This window comes from Pectinophora gossypiella, chromosome 2, assembly GCF_024362695.1.
Source record: "Pectinophora gossypiella chromosome 2, ilPecGoss1.1, whole genome shotgun sequence".
NCBI lineage: Eukaryota > Metazoa > Arthropoda > Insecta > Lepidoptera > Gelechiidae > Pectinophora > Pectinophora gossypiella.
Genome location: NC_065405.1, coordinates 16,144,700 through 16,165,429, shown reverse-complemented (window position 1 = coordinate 16,165,429; position 20,730 = coordinate 16,144,700). Strand labels below are relative to the sequence as shown.

The following is a 20,730-nucleotide window of genomic DNA, read 5'->3' as shown; positions in this document are numbered from 1 at the left end:
GCGGGGCGGGACGGTATGCGGTACGCATTTCCCCTCGAAAAACAGGCAGCCATTTAAAAAGTGAAGAAACAATTACTACGATCCTAAGACACCACATTCGCTTTTTGAACTCTCATACAACTGCTCTAGTAAATTCGCTAGTTTAAGTACTGTTGGCCTGGCCTTTCTTTAAAACTTCTGTAATTAATACACCTAGGCTTTCCTATTCCGACTCTACCAATGAGCTTCATGAAATTGATAGCAGATAAACTACAATTTTCACTTTTATACGGAATTCACTATTACAGAACAGATAAGGTTGATTTTGTGATACTACTTAAAATAAGTTTGATGACGTCATTAGAAAAATCCAGCGCATAATGTAGGATGGCGCCCGAATTTTTCAAATGAACTAAACGAAATTCGATCTGTGTCGTCATTAAGCCAATGTCGGCGCTATCTATCTAGAATATTGAGTACTAATATTTCTTGACGTGCCTGACAAGAGCTGCGGGTACAAGTCCCGTCCGAGTCAGATTTTTATTTATTTAATTTTCTCTTCGTGAGTTTCCCTATACAACGGCGACTGCGTAGTCGTTACATGAGTCATGTCAGGGGCCTTCGGCGGCTCAATAATAACCCTGACACCAGGGTTGTTGAACCTGGTATTCACCTTACAATCCACACGATAAGAAGAGACGGCGACTGCTATAAAAACAAAAATCCTAAATTATGACCTATTTAAAAAATCGGGTTATAATTGATCAGTTTTATAAACCGAGCCTAAAAACTCTCTTCTAACGACTCCTGGCTCTGCACACCTAAATAGAGATTATGGGCGTGAATCTATGTATATACCGGTTATATCACAGACAATAAACAGCGGTGAATCCCTCTAGAAGCGTTAATATTACCCGACGTTCGTTGATACTGCCAGTCAGCAAGCCCCACAACCTATTGTTATAAACTGCACCGGTTGGAATTTCAGATACTGCCTGTTTCGAATTTCTTTTTCTATTGTTCTAAATTTAAATATGAATTTTATAGATAGGGTCATATTTTTTAATCTTTATTTTAATGGCATCGTATATGCCAGTTACATTAGTTAATACATGGTGGTGTAAGCTAAGGGGTAACGCTGGTGAAGTCTAAATTTTAGCCTAGATAATATAATTTTCATTTTTCGTACTCAAAATCTGACGAATATCATACAGCCCCATACAATATTCGAATATTGAAAATAGAATACCTTCAAATAAGGGTAGAAACTGTTTCTCCCATCAGGTGTCGCTACTGTTTAGTGTTCTTAAATTTGGACAGTTCCCCATACAAATTGTCTAAACAAACATATTGTTTTGCTATCCTTTGCGCAGCGTTTAACTGCAAAATCATAGTGTTATATTTGTCCCCTAAAATCGGAAAGAAGAAAACTTAGAAAAACTGCTTTTTTCTAACTGATAGCATTCTTTATGACGAATTTTGGTAGTATGGAGAACTGTAAAAAATAGGAAATCAACAGTGCAGCCACCTATTATAAAATTCCAACTAAGTACATTAAAAAAAAAAAAACTGTGGTACAAACAAAATCTTGTTTACTTGTGTACATTCGATGCATGCCAAATATTTGACACCAATATGAAAATAACGCGTCAATATGTTTGCCAATTCTGCAACGCAAAGAATCTAATTTCAGCTGGAAAGTTGGAAATTTGAAATTTCAGCGAATTCCCGGTTCCAGGCGATATTTGTAAGGCGGAATTCCACCGATGCAAAGGTTCTCTTTGATCTCTTTGCAATTCACTTACTCGAGACCTCTTTACATTTCTTTATTTTATTTTTGTTATATATTTTTCTTAAGGTTCCTTAACAAGGTTTCGGCTTTTGAAAGTTATACGTTATGGTTTGCATAACATGAGAAAACGGAGACTCACGCCTGTATCCCCGAAGGGGTAAGCAGAGATGTTCTGTGAATAAATTATACATCCTTTTCTCGCCAACTATGTTTAAGTCCCATGTACAGTCATGAGCGATATCATGTACCCGCTTTAGAACCCTGTCGCACTATCATATTTGACTTTTAATGAGACTTACGGTTTAATGTGTCAAAAAAGTTAATGTGACATGGTTTCAAAGTGTATACATATTATCCCTGATATATCCCCGATTTAAACGCGGTAAGAACCCGTTATTATGTGTTTTAATTAAGAAGCTTAAAACTCGTATTTCGGTACATCCCACATTAAGGGTGCGGGCGGGCTACAGGTAGTGGTAGGTTTAATCTAGGGTGAGATTAACGGGTCCTCTCGGAGGTCACAGCGTGAATAGTGGCTGCGGTCGAGACCCTCAGCGATATTACTACTGTTCATCATCTACATCGTTTGCTCTTCATAAATTCAAGGGTTGTGTGCGCTAAGCTTTACCTTTTCAGTCGCAGCGGGTGACAGACGGACGGTGATAAAATAAGTACTTTTTTTTTGACGTGACTTATTGTAGCTATGCCGTTAATGGAGGTTCACTACTTGGCTGGACAAATGGGGAGCGCTGAGGGCTGTCACCCGGTGCAAAATTTAAGACAACAGGCCTGAGAATCTCGGCTCGGGGCGTCATCTAAGAGGGTTATATTTGAAAGAATTAATCGACTCAAGTAAGCCGCGAGCGATAAGCGCGGAATGCAGGAAATCGTCGTCCACGCCGGCGGGGTCGGTACTGGGGTCATAAATAAGTAAAAAAATAATATATAAGTCGTAACTTCTTATTCGAATCCCGGTGAAGACATTACAAAAATCATTTTGTGATCCCCAGTTTGGTTAGGAGTTAGGACATTACAGGCTCACCCGAATGTTCGTAAGTAAGATAATCCGTGCTTCGGAAGGCACGTTAAGCCATTCCCGGTTACAGTGGTTAGGTTACTACGCGACATCAAGCCACTCGCCGTAGCGGGAATCGCCGTTTGGAGAGTCGCTGTCAACGTAATAATTATATTTTACTACCCTGTGGCTCTGCACAGTCGTGAAGGAATTATGGGCTTGAAGTATGTCTGTGTAATTACTTATTACTTCAGCAACAGGCTTTGAAAATGCACGTTGAAATAATTTAAACCAAAACTTGCAGAAGTTCCGACAAAATGACCAACTTTATGAGTTGCAGATAATGTAAAGTAGAAATAGTAGCCGAGTTAAAGTTAACTTTAAAGCTAATGACTGAATGTAGCAACTGCTTTGGTGAGATAGGTGGCTCAGTAGTTACATAATATAAGCTGACGATTTCATCCCAATTGGGGTAGCCAGAGTACACACACTTCACAGAGCTTTCTTTAATGACCTCCGTAATCCAGTGGTTGAGCGTTGTGCTCACGATCCGGAGGTCCCGGGTTTTAATCCCGGTGGGCGCAAATCACAAAAATCACTTTGTGATCCCTAGTTTGGTGAGGACATTGCAGGCTGGTTACCTGATCGTTCAAAAGTAAGATGATTCCTGCTTCGGAAGGCACGATAAGCCGTTAGTCCCAGTTACTAATTACAGATGTAAGTTGGTAGTCGTTACATGAGGCCGCCTGTTGTGCTTTTCTGTATATGCTGTTATTATATCTGTATTTTGTGTCCATTGTGCTCAATACAGTATTTTATCTATCTATCTATGAGTCATGTTATGGGCAGTTGGCGGCTTAATAATATAACGTCGGTAATCCACCTTACAACCCACATGATAGAAGAAGCTGAAGAGCTTTCTTTTTGCTTTCTGATTTGAGCTTAGTAGTTAACTGTGAGAAACCACGTTTTATAAGTTCCGAAAATACTATTCTTTGAATTCAAAGTTCAGTTTCACATAATAGAGGCGTATAGTTTACATACCCACTCCTCGCCAGTTAAGTTAAGTTTATTTTTTTTACATTGATTTTGTTTACATTAAAAAAACGAAAACATTACAACATAAAAAATATACAGTATTATTTGCATATTGTAATTTAAACTAAATAGATCTAATCTTAAAAGCTTCTGCAAACATACATACATACATAAACTCACGCCTATTTCCCACCGAGGTAAGCAGAGACTATAGAATTCCATTTGCTTCGATCCTGACACACTTCTCTTGCTTCCTCCACATTCATCAATCGCTTCATACACGCGCGCCGGTTCAAAGTAGATCGTATTAAACCTTTTCTAAGGACATCTCAAAAGCAAAAGCCATATTATCAGCTTCTGCAAAAGTCATATTATTTTACGGCAAATTAGATAAGGTTCAGTACGATCTACTCTGAACCGGCGTGCGTGTATGAAGCAAGAGAAGTATGTCAGGATTGAAGCAAATGGAATTCTATAGCCTCTGCTTACCCCGGTGGGAAAAAGGCGTGAGTTTATGTATGTATGTATGTTTATTGCAAAGAAATGATATTTACTTAAAATTGTGTCGTGATATGGTTACTTCAGACGACACCCACTTGCTCGAACAAATGGGGACCGTTGAAGCCACACCATGTGAATGCGAACACAACTTACGATTGCCTTTATGAAATGAAAGTAAAATCATAATGTACTTTTGCCTTGCTTTCTGAAAACTCTTGGTTAAGAAAAATATAATCTTCGAAGTAGAAAGTTAATCGTCCGCGAAACCAAAGCCTTTTAATGTTCCTTTGCTTATGACGTTTATGACGACAGCAGAGCGCGGTGATGTAAATAAAAAAGTAAATACATACATACTTACATAAACTCACGCCCGTAATCCTTAATGGGGTGGGCAGAGCCACACTTAAACACACCACCACATACTTAAACACAGTGGTTGTACTCGTACTATACAGCTCTGCCTACCCGTTTGGGATACAGGCGTGATGCTATGTCATGTTGGTAAACCTACAATCTTAATTATAATTAATGTATCTACTTAATTCGTTTGTTACACAGTGAACCAATAAAATTCACTTGCTGGATATGTCTGAACAGGAAAGCTACGATTTATGCCTGGGTGTGTTTCATCCGGGCTTAGGACCAAGTTTATTGTACGACTGTGCACCCAAACTTATATCTTCTTAGAAAACTACTCTGAGCAAAACACGACGCAATCCTTCACCCCCTTACTAAATCTCAAGCGGCTAAAATATCCCTGTCCCTTTCGCTCGCTCTAATATTCTAATCCTAGCTTTATATCCGTCCCGTTTTAACCTTAATACATCACGCGCATAAGAGCGTGAGCCTTTGAAATGAGTGTTTATTGCTGGTCCTTCGAGTTGGAATGCCCTCAGGAGGTTTTGGAAAATGTGCTTTATTGCGTCGACGTTTGGGCAGTGTGTATACAGGTGCGCGGATAAAGGTTGATCTAGTCATTATTCTTGGGCAGGTGGGTTGTGAACTATAGGGATTTGGACAATTTGTTAGAGGGAAGTTTTGTGGACTTGTGGTCAGTCGGTGCGCGCGAACGTAAAGCGGTGAGATATGTCCGGTTGTTGACCTAATGGTGCGTTTGTATGGGAGCTTGTTTAATCTCAGATGGCACATATGTCATGAAGATTTGGCTGATTTTGTCCAAGAAGATTTGTTTGTCGCATTACCACTTCTTTTGTTTTCAGAATGGTACAGAAAATTTTACTTAGTCTATAAACTATTGGTAAGTTATTTAAGTCTCACAACACATCCAATCCTAAAGGAATACTTAGATTAAGTTTTTGTATTATATTACTTTTGTTTTTCAAGTTCAAGGTTACACTGTATTTGACCATGAAAGTCCTTAAATCACGATTTTTTGAGTAACGAATTGATTTATTAAAGAAATAATTATTAAATTGTATTCCTAAGTAAAAATAAATATTTTATGATGTATTAGTTATTCTTTTTACCGTCGAATTTAGGCAGAAATTGTGCCAATCGGAAAGCTACAGTGAATTGCTCTCTCGAGAGCAATAAAGGGTTTTCGTTTCTGTGTATTGCTGATGATACGTTTTAGTTTTTTTTAGTTTTGCGGCAATTATTACAGGTTAATTCGCATTGCCAACCCACATTCCCGAAAAAGGCGTTTCGGAGGTATGTGACCTAACCTGTATTGGACTGGTTCCCCTTCACGGATTGGAAGCTCTGGCAGGCAGTCGCTTCTGTAAAAAACCGGACCTGTCAAATGTTCAGGTTAGGTAAGCGGACCCTGTGAAAACGGGATAATGCTAGACGACGCTAGAGACATAATGTGGTAGTTAATTCTGATCTACGCAACTAAATAGAACTATGTAATCATTATATTCATATTTAACATAAAGTAAATTAAAAAATAAAAAGGACAAGTAAGGTTTGATTAGCGTAACTTTGAACTTTATAATTTATACATTGTTTTAAGTTTACGCGGTTATTATCATAATTAAAACACATAATAACGGGTTCTTACCGCGTTTAAATGGGGATATGAGACTCCCAATATTTCGACACTGTTGCAAGTGCCATGATCACGGGATGACTGATGAGATTGGAGTGGAGTAGGTAGATCCATAATTTTCTACGGACAGACATATCTGTCTACCCTCTTTCTTTGCCCCATTTAAACCCCCCCCATTTAAACGCGGTAAGAACCCGTTATTATGTGTTTTTATTCATAATTTATATTTTATTTATAGCAATAATTGCTTCAAGGTCAACTTCATTAATTTAAATTTTCTCTGCCTATCCAGTGTCGGAGCAAGGCCCGCACGAGAAGCGTCTGCTCAACGCCCTCCTCAACTCATACAACACACTGGAGAGGCCCGTGGCCAACGAGAGTGAACCACTCGAGGTCAAATTCGGATTGACCTTGCAACAGATCATCGACGTGGTAAGTGTGGACTCACCTTTATGGGTTTATTTTTCTATGGTGGCTCGGGGTTATGTATTTGAGACTGTTATGGAGTTTGTGTGTGGGAATAATTAAAGGAAAAGCAGTATTTCAAAAAAAAAATAGTAGCTTAAGGAGAGAAAACACTAAAAATCTGTATATTGAAAATAATGATTTAAAACCTTTATAAACTGATTTGATAGAGTCGAATTTCTTTATTACAAATGTTTCTAATTACTTGTTTAAGAACTGTATGTGACAAACTTTTGTGGATTGTGGGGTCCGGTCGACGACCGACTTCACTAACTGTTGGTGTTAGGGTATTAATGAGCCGACAAATCACTAAAGCTGTCTCAAATTATGTACTTAGTGCTTGGAACAATTCTGTAGAATTTTGAATCCAATATATTTGGTGCCGATTCTCGCGAGGGAAAACTTTTATTTTAGTGTGACACTAAAAATAATGCTTTCTTTCACTTTCGACGAGTGCAAGACAGAGATAAAGCTAGTTGACACTAAAGTAAAATTAAGTTGGTGTCAGGAATTTAAATTCTTTAAGTTCTGTGAAAAACACGATAAGTCTGTTGAATGATTGGAATGCGGACTTTATAGCCGGGTAATACGTCTTATTTTCTAATTAACTTTTCTTTTCTTTGACTAGAAAAAAAGCTTAAATGTGTAATTTAAATAAATTAATATTATTAACTTCTCACTAAAATTTAAAAATATTGTACCTACAAATACATAGCCCAGTGTCACATGCAAATATAAGTGTAATTGTTTAATATTTAAGTGTCATTTTCTAGAACGGTGAAGGCAAGACAGAAAAATTGTCTGTGTGTTATTTGAAACTTGAAATGGTGAAGAAAGTGTTATGCTAATAGGGTAGATGTTTGAATATTTATACGGGTATCTTTCGCTCTACGGTTGCTGGCAAATGTATAATGTAAACACAAAATTGAAATTCTGGGATTTATAATGTTTATATATTTATTTATGACGTTTCGGGAATTAAAATTTAGAATAAGAATTAAGAAAATAAATTTTATAATAAGTTAATAAACTAAGAAAAACAGTCAGAAGAACAAATATGTTTTGCTTAGTGATAAACTTTACTTTTTGAATTAGGTACTTTTTATCGTGTTTTAATCCCCCATTTCCAGTAGTCTTACCGAGTTGTCTTACCAGTTGAACTACTGGGAATAGGGGGTTTTAATTTGCCTTCGCACATTAAGATTCGAGTGAACTCTGTTTATCAAAATAAATGAACGGGTTGAGCATCAAACTCGGATCCTCGTGATTTGATCATAGAAGAAACAAGACAATAAAGTTTAAACAATGCTTTCAGAGTGAACGTTATAAATCCTTGTGCAAAATGAATTATTAATATGTTTAATTTATAAAGACCATATCTCACTACGACACCATGGTGGCACCAACAAAAAATGTATGCAGTTGACACCAGATGGCGTGTTGGTTACGCAACCAACAGGACACCAGGGGCTTTAGCCAAGATGCAAACGACTATGAAAATCGACAGTGACAGTATTGAAAATGTATGAAGAAGTTGTGACATGTCAATCCCATACATTTTTATTTCACTGGCACTTTCAATGAGGATAAAAACTAGAAGCTCAAATGTAGGTGGCAGCACTGTTGAGTGTTCCTAAATTTTGACAGTTCTCCATACTGTCCAGCTAAATTTCGTGATAAATTGCTATAAAATGTTCAGCGCCGTGGAATGCATCCCGTCTGAAGGATGACTTACGAAAAAGAAAAGCCATCAGTTGGATAAAGGCAGTTTTCTTCTTTCCGATCTTTAGCGAATAAATATAAAACTATGATTTTGCAGTTAAATGTTACGCGAAGGGTTATAGTGTAAAAATATAACCGAAAAAATATGTTTGTTTGCTCAAGTAGTATGGGGAACTGTCAAGAACACTCAACAGTAGCGCACCTGATGGGTTATAGGCAGTTTTTATCCTCATTGTCATAATTGTTTGCAACTTAGCTGTCCTTAGTGAGGTCGCGCCATTATAATGTCCTAGTGAGATAGGGTCCTAAAATAAATAAAAACAGTCATAGAGCGAAAGAAGTAGGAAAACATTTGAGAATAATAAAAGGCTCGATATTTACCAGAACACCCTTTAAGCGACATGTAAGCAGATAAATAGGCGCAGTTTTTGCTAGAAACGTAATTCAGAGTGTTAGTGGTACTGTACCGAATACTCAGGGAGATGATTCAGCTCATGACTCGGAGTTAATATCAAGTGGAAAGTGTTTTTTTTTTAATTATATAAATTCCATGATATTAACTCAGAATCATGAGCTGAATTATGCCCCACAGTATAAAATGTTAGTGATTTTTTTTAATTATTTTTAGTTCCATACTTTTGCGACGGAAATTTCCGCTTGTTACTAACTCAGAATAATGAGCTGAATCATCCCCCTCAGTATTCGGTACGGTGTCACTACGCCCTTTATACAACTGAGGGCTACTAAATAATAGGACTAGTAATTAAGAGCAGCAAAAAGCGGGTGGCCAGTAAAAACTATGGGTAGCCAGAGTAGACATTAAATATGCCACAAATAAATTAACTACGCCAGAAAGTTCGTTTAATCAACTGAAATTTTCATTAGAACTTACAAGTCATTATTCATTGAATATTTTAAGTTTGTTATCGTTTTGAATTGTACAATTTTGAAATTATAAATATGTTTGTTGAAGAGGTGGTGTAAGGGTGGTGGGGTGGTTTCAGAGAATTCATAATTCATAAAAATGAAATTCAATTTTATTTGCTCATTAGTCATGGTACAATGAAGATAGGATATTTTAAGGATAGTGTGAAAGCGTTTGTAGGATGTTTTGCAGAAAGGCCAGGGGCCTGTTTAATAAAACTTACAATTGTAAATTACAACGACAATTTGATGTTCATTACGTAGCTAATATGACACTGCAAAATATTCGTGATCACACACTCCGCAATGTACATCAAATTGTCATTGTAATATACTATTGTAAGTTTTATTAAACAGGCCCCTGGTCAAGAGTACTCTAAACAGGCGATCATACATGATGTCTTTGATGAGAGTGCAGGAAGCGAAAGTGAAGCACACACCTTAAAATTCAATATTCATTTGTTCAATTACAATCTGATTAAAGTCATATCTATACGCTCCGTCAAATATATTATAGCCTCCCTAAATATAAAAATAGCAATTCATCTAAGAAAGCAATATTGCAATTTGACATTTGCGCATATAAAAGCAAGTGCGCAATGCAAACAAATGTCAAATAGTAATATTGCTTTCTTAGATGAATTGCTTCGATGTGCCCATTTTAAAACCCCCCCCCCCCCCCCCGGAAAAAATTACCCTAATCCAAACATCATAGCCGAACACTGCATATTAAACACTAATGCAGTTAGTACACAGTTGATTTTTAAACAAGACTACTGGCGCGAATTGCCTCGCAACTGACGTGGCATTGCTGTCAGTTAATACAGTTAGTAAACCAATCACGAAGCGGATGTCGAGAATGCACAGAGTATGCACAGTTATGCGATACGTGCATTTGTGATGCACTGTGCATAGGTGGAACAGAACAGTGGATACATTATATCCAAGCGTCTTTCGAGACGTTCGTTGTATAAAAAATGACGATTGAGTATATGATATACAAGTAAACCTAAATACATTGTTGATAGCTGATAAGGAGGACATTGAGAGTTATTGAGGACAGAAGAGGCAAGATGATTGGATACTTAATAAGACACGACGAATTTATTAAAAACATCATAGAAGGGGAAGACCAAAAACAGCTTACATGGAACAGACTAAAGAGAAGGTGAACGTCGTGACTTATAAGGAAGTGAAGGAATTGGTCTTTGAGAGACAAGAATGGAGAGTGCTACACTGACAAGAGCGTGGCTCTTAAATTAGTGATGATGAGGAACTTCTGTGTACATCCATCTATTAACACTTTCAAGGACAGAACGTTTAATGACGTTACGATTCCAAGGTGTCATGTTACCTATTATGAACCATCAATGATCCATGATCTCTGTCCGTGAAAGGGTTAATGTACCCTTTTCAAAGGCAAATAAATAAAGAGTATTCCTATTTCAAAGTGTAACTATGTTACCTACTGAATAAGCATATTTTTGAATTTGTGGCGCTGGGCTTACACGAAAGTGGATTAATTCGTTTCCCTTTGCCGATCGGTTCGTGTTTTGTTCTTTGAGTGACGGGTTTGTTTTGGTATGGGTTTCGACTTTTTCTTGAGTATCTACTTATTGCATACTAGCCTCCCCCATAAAGTGGCAGAAAAAAATGTAGTGTAAAGCTAGCCCAAAGTATACCGTCTATATTTTTTCTGAGACTACTAATAATGTCCCATTTATGAGGTAAAACGTGTGGATAGCGTACGCCCATTATTTTTTAAAGTGGTCCTACTGATTTTATGTTTGCTATGTCTGGGTGTGTTGTGTACATTACACGTTCAGGAGTTATTTTCATATTGTCATCGACAATTTTGGATTGTTTTCGTGGACGGAATGGTGTTTGAAGATGTTTCAGACTTAATAAGAGACAAATATAGTTATTTTATTGCAATTTATGGGCTAACAATATATTTTTGTTGGGTAAATTATTTAACTGTTGTAGATATAAATAAATGTAAGCTACATTCAAGGAACAATAGAAAAGTAAAGAAAAATATTGCAGTTATGTTTAATGTTGTGAAGAATTCCTTGACATTATTTTATGAAAATGGCTACAGGTATTCTTAATTTTATCCACATTTATCTTTATCTTTTCTATTATCTTTATCTTTGTATTATCTTTATTTTTCCCTATCTCACTAGAACACCATATTTATTCAGGATTCAAATTGGTAGCGTAACTCTTAATATATACAATTGAATTTTGTTTGTGATGCAACCGTGGTGACGTCACCATGGCCATAGAATAAGGAATAATACTACGTATAGAACGGGAACCCTCCGCTCCCACTAGTGTCTGAGCTAGGTTTACCTCACCCCCCTCGAACATAGTTTAGTCTTGAATCGTATGGCGTCAGACGTCACACACGCGCGTGTACGATAATGCTAATGTGTGGTGTCTGTGTAAAACGAGGTTGTTTGTATGAACTGCCCGGGGTGTGCTATGGCGTTCTAGTGGGAAAGAGCCTATAGAATATTTTCTTTCACCAAAATATTAATTCCGTCCACGAAAATTCCAAAGCAAACAGTCGGAGCAAAACGAGATATCGAACACAAAATACGTCTTAACTAATATAACTACAACACACCCCATTTATTTTATAGACCGTCCACTCAAACCCTTATTATTAATTGCCATGGTAAAATATTCAGGCGTATAACAGAGTTTTCCCATTTGAGGTTCTCAATACAAAGGAATAATTGAGACCCAGAATTGATGACGAAGTTTCAACCACAACATACATACATACATAAATAGCCTATATACGTCCCACTGCTGGGCACAGGCCTCCTCTCAATCAACCGGAGAGGGTATGGAGCATACTCCACCACGCTGCTCCATTGCGGGTTGGTGGAGGTGTTTTACGGCTAATAGCCGGGACCAACGGCTTAACGTGCCCTCCGAAGCACGGAATCAACTTACTTTTTCGGACAATCAAGTGATTCAAGCATGAAAAGTCCTTACCAAACAAAGGACAGTCTCACAAAGTGATTTCGACAATGTCCCCATCGGGAACCACAAAACATATTTTATATTGTTGACTGAGTGTTTGTCAGGCCGGTGCTAAAACGTTACAAGGTAAATCTCTCTATTTTGAATTTCGAATTTTGATTTTTCACTTAAGTACATTCAGACGATTTTATAATTCATTTGTAATTTTGCTAAAATGTTCGCTACAAATAAGAACTTTACACACAATTCGATTCAATAAAAAAATGAAATGGTAGCGCGCAAATATACTTGCATTATCGTGGAGGTCCGCGTTTGATTCCTGATGAGAGCATTGTTGAAATTACTTTGTGAAACTGTCCTTTGTTTGGCTAGGGCATTGCAGAATGAATCTCTTGATTTCGTGCTTCGGAAGGCACGTTAAGCCGTTGGTCCATAGCTACTAGCCTAAAACGCCTCCATCAACCCGCACTGGAGCAGCGTGGTGGAGTATGCTCCATACCTCCTCCGGTTGATTGAGGGGACGCCTGTGCCCAGAAGTGAGACGAATATAGTCTATTCATGTATATGCTATGTATGTATCGTAAAAGAAAGCATGGACACCCTCATACATTCATATACACATACATACTTACATAAACTCACGCCTATTTCCCACCGGGGTACATTGACCGAATTGGAGATGTCCTTAGAAAAGGTTCAACACGATCTACTCGGAACCGGCGTGCGTGTATGAAATGATTGATTAATGTGGAGGAAGCAAGAGAAGTGTGTCAGGAAGCAAATGGATTCCGTAGTCTCTGCTTACCCCGGTGGGTATAGACACACTATTAGAAAATTCACCCACATACTTACAAACATAACTAGTCAATTCGGTTACTTTTTACTAAACGTCAAAACACGAAATTACTATGGAATTTGTATGAAAAAGCACACTGTGATGTCATAGAAAGATGTGATAAAATTTAGGACTTATTGGTGCTAATTCCTGTAAACACCATCTAATTTTCTTTTAAGTTATATCTATAATTTTCTTATCCGCCGAAAAGGAAGGGGACGGGTAATCGATAAGCATAAAATGTATGGAACACACGTCAATTTTAAGCAGAAATCTAAAACAACCGTCTAAAAATTTTACATCGGCCAATAACCCGGCAAATTTAAGTAGACAGCACGTCAAAAGGATTGCATACTAGCTAGATGCCTATTTTATTCGCCGGGGTTATTCATTCGTTTTAAAATTAACTTGTTAACAATCATCCGTCCCTTTTCTTTTCGGTGGATAAGAAAATGACAGGTATAACTTAAAATAAAATTAGGAGGTGCTTGCAGGAATCGGGGCCATTATTATGTTTTTCTCGATTAAAATTAATAAATGAGTTAAATATCTTTTTATTTAGTAATCAGTATTTCATCATTTATCTAAAACCTAGTACACGACCCAATTAGACGGGACACACATTTGTACAATATCTGCCAGTTGCACCTTTCAATTCGGTACACAATAAAAGACACGCCCGAAAAAGGCAGCATGTCGTTGTGAGCATTATGTGTGAAAGTACGATTCATAACAAAGTTTCCATTTCAAATATAAATAAATCGAAGTCATTAAGACTAAGAATTGTTTGCCGATGTTGGAGTTATAAACAAATACACACACATTCTAAATTATACAAGCATTTTGAACTTTGTAGCTTCGAAACTTCGTTCAACCCGATTACTCTAGCCAAAAAGGCAGCCAATCAGCTCGCGACACCAAACACTTCAGGACCCCGATACCGACCCCGCAGGCGTGGTCGACGATTTCCCTCAATCAGCGCTTATCGCTATCGACCCACTAGGGTCAATTAATTCGTTCAAATATTTTTCCTCTCAGACGACGCCTTGAGCCGATGTTCGCGCCCAACTGGGCACCCTCAGGCCTGTTGTCTTAAACGTTGTACCGGGTGAGAGTCTTCAGCGCTCCCCTTTTGTCCGGCCAAGTAGTTAATGCCATCTGCGGCAAATCAACAATAAGTCACGTCTAAAAAAAAGAAACTTCGTTCAGACCGTGTTAGAGAAAATTCTACCTATATAAGCAATGTTAATTTACACATTAGTTTTATATACATACATACATAACTTCACGCCTATTTCCCATTGAGGTAGGCAGAGACCATGGAATTCCCCTTACTACGTTCCTATAAAATGTACATTTTCTGTGCTAATTTGCTTCTGGATATATGTGGAAGCTTGTTTTTGGTCTTATGTTAACTAACTTTATATTCGTAACATACATAACATAAATAGCCTATATACGTCCCACTGCTGGGCACAGGCCTCCTCTCAATCAACCGGAGAGGGTATGGAGCATACTCCGCCACGGTGCTCCACTGCGGGTTGGTGGAGGTGTTTTTACGGCTAATAGCTGGGACCAACGGCTTAACGTGCCCTCCGAAGCACGGAATCAACTTACTTTTTCGGACAATCAGGTGATTCAAGCCTGAAAAGTCCTTACCAAACAAAGGACAAAGTGATTTCGACAATGTCCCCATCGGGAATCGAACCCGGACCTCCAGATAGTGAGCCTAACGCTCTTACCACTAGACCACGGAGGCTGTTAACTTTATATTCATCTTTAAATAAATCTGCTAGCTTCCCAGAGAAAATAACATAAAGAAAGTAATTAACATATGAGGGAAACCACTGCCCTATTTTTCCCAAAAAGAAGCATGGAGAATGCTACACCGACAAGAGCGTGACTCTTAAATTAGTGATGTGATGAATTAACACAATAATTTAAAAGCGATAGACGGACTGCATTTAAACAGCAAGCTAGTTGCAAAATTGCAGCTTATATACAGTTTTTTTATGCATCATTTAAAATGTATTTATTTATATTTAAAACATGTGCGAGATTGACGTAAATGAATTGACATGATTAACCATAAAATGACAATAAAATCTCAGAAAAAAGACAAACTTTTCTAAATAATAATAAATCGAACCGAATCGAATAATAGAATCGTAAAGGCGATACGGTTCTAGGAGCTAAGTGTATAAATTGAAACGTTAGGTCGTAGTAAGCGATCACTGGTACCAGTCGTACCCATGGCACGTTCTGAAACAGAAATACCTCCGCGTACGGGCGATTTGTGTGTTGCGTTCAGAAACTCGGTACATGCGCTCAAATTGTTGGGAAGAATTTTAACATGGCGTTGAATTTTTCTAAAGTTAGTGTTACAAAATTGAAAAATGTTGTTCCAACGCGCTGCTGTGAATTTATTTTTAAAGAGTTGAGTGAATAGACAAATGTGGATAGATTTACGAATTATCCCGCGATTCTGCGACTGTACGGTCACGAGTACTAATATGTACCTATACACTTTGAAACCATGTCACATTAACTTTTTTGCAAATGAAACCGTAAGTCTTATTAAATGTCAAATATGATAGTGCGACAAGGTTCTAAAGTGGGTACATGATATTGCTCATGACTGTACTATCAGCGTAAGGCAAATTGGCGTTTATGCTGTTAAAAATAACGATATCGTTCCATATAGTGAAAACTTCATTAGTGCTTTTTAAAAAAAAACACATTCTGAAGTCATTTCCTTCATAAAAATCTTGATTTCGTTAAATTAATTTCATTCAGCGTAAAAATTTGAACATTTTTTATATGGATTGACACTAGCGTGTCTATTAACAAAAGTCATAGGCGAATGTAATTAATATTTCATTAATTACGAGGTTTTCACTGAATGTTGAGGAAGCAAGAGAAATGTGTCAGGATCGAAGCAAATGGAGTTTCATAGTCTCTGCTTACCCCGATAGGAAATAGGCGTGAGTTTATGTATGTATGCAACGATATAGTCTCTTTGTAAATTACTTATCCAGAGAAGGTTATTGACTCCTTATATAGTTCCAATAGAACAAACAGGGCGTCTACAAAGGCCATATCAAAGCAATTCACCTAAAAAGAAATATTGCAATTTGACATTTGCGTATATAAAAAATAAGTGCGCAATGCCAACAAATGTCAAATAGCAATATTGCTTTTTAGATGAATTACGATGTGGCCTTTTTAACCCCCCCAGAAGTGTCATCTGATGTTCGTAGAAGAAAAAATAAACGATTTTGAAATTTTTGTACCATCGTACTTGTATCTTCTGCTTCGTATGTAACATGGTAATTGCGCTAGCATTTTCGGCACCGCAAAGTTTGAAGTTTAGTGTTTTTGCGAGGCTTCGAGCAAGCACGGCAGCGTGTTAGTAATCTTACTCTACAAACATTTATAGTACCCTCGAAATTTCACCCTAAATACAAAATTGTTGCACGTTTACTATTAAAATTAATTGAATTTATATCATACCAGAGTTCCTAAATATATAACTTTCAGAACGATCGTCGTCGGTCAATAAATATGTTAATAAAATGAAAAAAATAAATAAAAAAATTAAAAAGAAATAGCACATTAATCTTTTTGAACAAATTGAATTCGTTTTTCTTTAGCGTTTAGAATTCACCGTATTGATATATCTCCTTGTAAATTTTAAAACCTCTGTCGCTTATTTAAACCAATTGATTGCAAAACATTCAAAAAAATACCAGCAAGGATTTGGAGAATGCGTTCGAAAACCGAAAAACTTATTGTAGAAGGGGAATTGAAAAGTATCCTCGATAATTCGAAAGTCAAATATTTGTACATTGACTATTGAACCATTTGAATTAAGAACAAAAGTACAAAACCAAACAAGATAATTAATTTAAAAATATTCTTTTGCGAAACCTCACCGCAATGATTTGCCAAATGCGTTTGAAAACAGAAAAACTCGTGGCAATGTATAAGGGAAATTGAAACATCTTTCCCAGAGTTGTTTATCCCGCCTTTATTCCAAGATCCGATTACCTAACCTGAGGGTATTGGACTGGTCTGGTTTTTTACAGAAGCGACTGCCAATATGATCTTCCAATTCGAAATGAAAGCCATTCCAATTATAGGTTAGGTATGTAACGATTACTTATTAAACAATTTGCAGCCGAGAACAGCACCGAAGCAGCACTGCCTTAACTAACTATTCGGTCAAGCAGGTGATTCAGCCTGCAACGTCTTAACATAGTTTTGGGCAGTGTAATCTCATGAAATTATTTTGAGAATGTCCCCACCGGAAATCAAATCCGGATATCCACATCGTGAGCCGAATACTCCAACTACTAGACCACAGATGTTGTTAAGAGGGAAATTGAAACGTCTCTCTGGAATCCAGTTAGAGCTCTCAGACTGCAGAGTCGAGAGTGAAACGGGACAAAGTTGACGTGAAAAATGAGACAAAGATCTTCTGGTATGTGCAAGTTGTACGAGGGTTCCGTTGATAAAGTGATGCAAAGGATAGCTGAACTAGTTCATTTTTTAAAATTTATTCATTTATCTTAACACGTTGAACGCCATGACGGACACCATATGCCCGGCGATGGACTTACCCCTGGGGCCACGCCAAAAATGTGAGAATTGTCCAAAAACCGTAGAGACTTTTATGTGAATATTATCTGGAAATAACTAAAAAATAATAGCTGACGATGAGTGGGTGTATATACCTGCTACACCTCTGCCTTCGGGAATATAGATTCTATGTTACTATTATATATGTATGTTACAATTAATCAAAGATAAAATAACCCTTTTTGCAGTCGGATTTGTCTCTGTCGGATCTGTCTTTTTCAACGATTCAGCAAAATTTAAAAGCGATTTATCTTTCCAGAACATTCCCGCGAAACCCTAAACCCAGAGCAGTGGGAACAAAGCGCAGACTGCCTGTAGGCAACAACTTTAAGCTCTCGCCTGACATGTCTGCAAGGATGTTTTTTAAAACTTCTATCCGGGTGCTGTGTGGAGTAGTCTCGCAACTCGAGAATCTCACATTTCCCGCAAATCTCGAAAACTCGCAATTCTGCAGTGGTGCAGCGAATAGTCTGCTGTGAATCGGTTCTTTTGCTCAGTTCAGATCAAAGCGCATACGTTTGGATTGGTCCTTTCAAATGTAGTCTTTGAAACCGACGCCGAGAATAAAGCAATGAAGCATCAGAAATCTTTTGATATAATTCGTGTTAAACCTCGATTTGATCGTGTAAGTTTGAGATCTAAAAACTTCTTAAAGATAAGGTCTCAAAAATCCAATAGACTTGACCAAAGTGAAATATTTACAGACTTACTTCAACCTCAATTCTTTACTTATTGCTCTTGCCACGAGAAACCAAAGAAAAACCGGTTTCCATTAAAATTTTCCTGCAAAATAAAACAAAAACGTCGAAAGCGTTTAATCTTTCGCGGACTGACGCGTTCAATAACTCAGCTTCAAAACTCGGTTTTCTACGCGGATCGTAGCGCGTAGCATAGTCGTAGCGCTGGCGTAGCACTCCGTAGCAAGGAATATTTACCATTCATTGTGGTTAGACCGTTTTGCTTACGATATCGACGTCCGGGTACGATTCCTAATGGGATTTTTTTTATTCACTTTACACATTCTTATGATTGGTTAGGACATTGCAGGCTTAATCTAATGCTCCGAAAAGAAATATGATTCCGTACTTTGGAAAGCAAGTTATCTTAAGTTCCAGATACTATTTACTTAGACATTACGTACGCAGTAAATGACTTAACCTGTAATTGGTATGGTTTGGAAGGTAGGATTGGCAGTCGCTTTGTAAAAATGGGACTTGTGAATGTAATCAAATTAAGTAAGCGGTTCCAGTGAAAGCGGGATACACCCTAAGATGAAGGAGAGAAAACGTGACGGGGCATTCGCTTGCAAAATTAATCAAATGTTGACTATCAAATAATATTGAACTTCTCCTAATCTGTTAGTGCGAAAGCGCTTATTGAAGGATTCCCCCGATTACGGTCGAAGTTTGAGATTTTGTTGAAATTGGATAATCTATTGAATTTCATAACGAAGTTTGATGGCCATCAAAGATTTTCATATTAATCTGTATTTAATATTGTTGGCTTGTTTCCTTATTATTTTTATGAATATTATTTGTATTTGGCAGAAATTGGCTCGATCGGTATACATTCGACGGCGATACGACTCACCTATCACGTTGGTCAAAGAATTTCGCATGGTGGTATAATAATTAACACGCTCGTCTCGGCTTTACAAGAGCTGCAGGTTCAAGCCCCGCCCGAGTCGTTTTTTTTTTTTATCAAAATTTTCTCTTTGTGAGTTTCCTTAAGCTACATTTCATTTTACTCCCGAGCAGAGGCCTTTTAATTATCCACAGAAATCTCAGAAAATATAAGACTAAGTAAGAATCACGTTGCTACAAGCCATAATACTAAAAGCCTGCAGCCGGGTGCGAAGGGGTAATAACTCAAAATACCCCTTCCTTGGGGGAGGTGGGGGAAAACGTACCCGGGATTTTAGTATTTTACGAACTATTTGTCCCGCCCGGGTACCACTAACGATTGGCATCCGGAGGCGATCACGATCCCGGTGGGCACATATCACAAAAATAACTTTGTGATCCCTAGTTTGTTCGGACATTGCAGGCCGATCACCTGATTTTCCGAAAGTAAGGTGATCCGTGCTTCGGAAGGCACGTTAAGCCGTTGGTCCCAGCTACTTAATGATGTAAGTGAGTAATCGTTACATGAGCCATGTCAGGGGCTTTGGCGGCTCAATAATAACGTTGACACCAGGGTTGACGAGTCTGGTAATCCACCTCACAACCCACACGATAGAAGAATAAGATACCTGATTCGCCGAAAAGGAAAGGGACGAGTAATCGACAGGCATAAAATTTTGGGAACACACGCCAATTTTAGGCAGTAACATTAAAAACCGTCCCAAAATTGTATATTGGCCAATAACCTGACAGATTTAAGTTGACAGCACACGTCAAATGGGTCGCATATGAAGGTGACGCCTATTTAATTTGTCCCAGTAATTCATTCATTTTTAAATTAACAGTTTGTTAATCTTCTATTCCTTTGCTTTTCGGCGGATAAGAAAATGACTGGTATAATTTGAAATAAAATTAGGAGTTGTCTGCTGGAATCGGGGCTAGTATTGATCTAAATGAGTTGTCGATAGTATCGACAATCGATAGATGATTTTTTTGATGTCTTATTTGGTTTTTTTTTTTATTTTATTTTTCAAGGTCAATAATCGATACTGTATCCAAAGTTCGGCAACAGTATTGGGTATACATGTGGTTATTCTATTAGTAGCCTGGAAAGTCAATTACTTTATACATGTTTAGCTATCTTGTTGCTTGACTTTAATCGCGGATCGTGAAGAGGAGACATAAAAT

The 20,730-nt window shown here is 37.6% G+C and overlaps 1 protein-coding gene across 1 annotated transcript in view; it reads left to right on the top strand.

Moving 5' to 3' along the window:
* The first annotated feature begins 4,910 nt into the window (after nt 1-4,910).
* Nucleotides 4,911-20,730, top strand: part of LOC126375726 (neuronal acetylcholine receptor subunit alpha-7) — a 62,117-nt gene continuing 46,297 nt past the window's right edge. Inside the window, exons 1-2 of the mRNA XM_050022827.1 lie at nt 4,911-4,944; nt 6,629-6,768. Coding sequence (XP_049878784.1) covers nt 4,911-4,944; nt 6,629-6,768 — 174 coding nt within the window. The remainder of the gene's footprint in view (nt 4,945-6,628; nt 6,769-20,730) is intronic.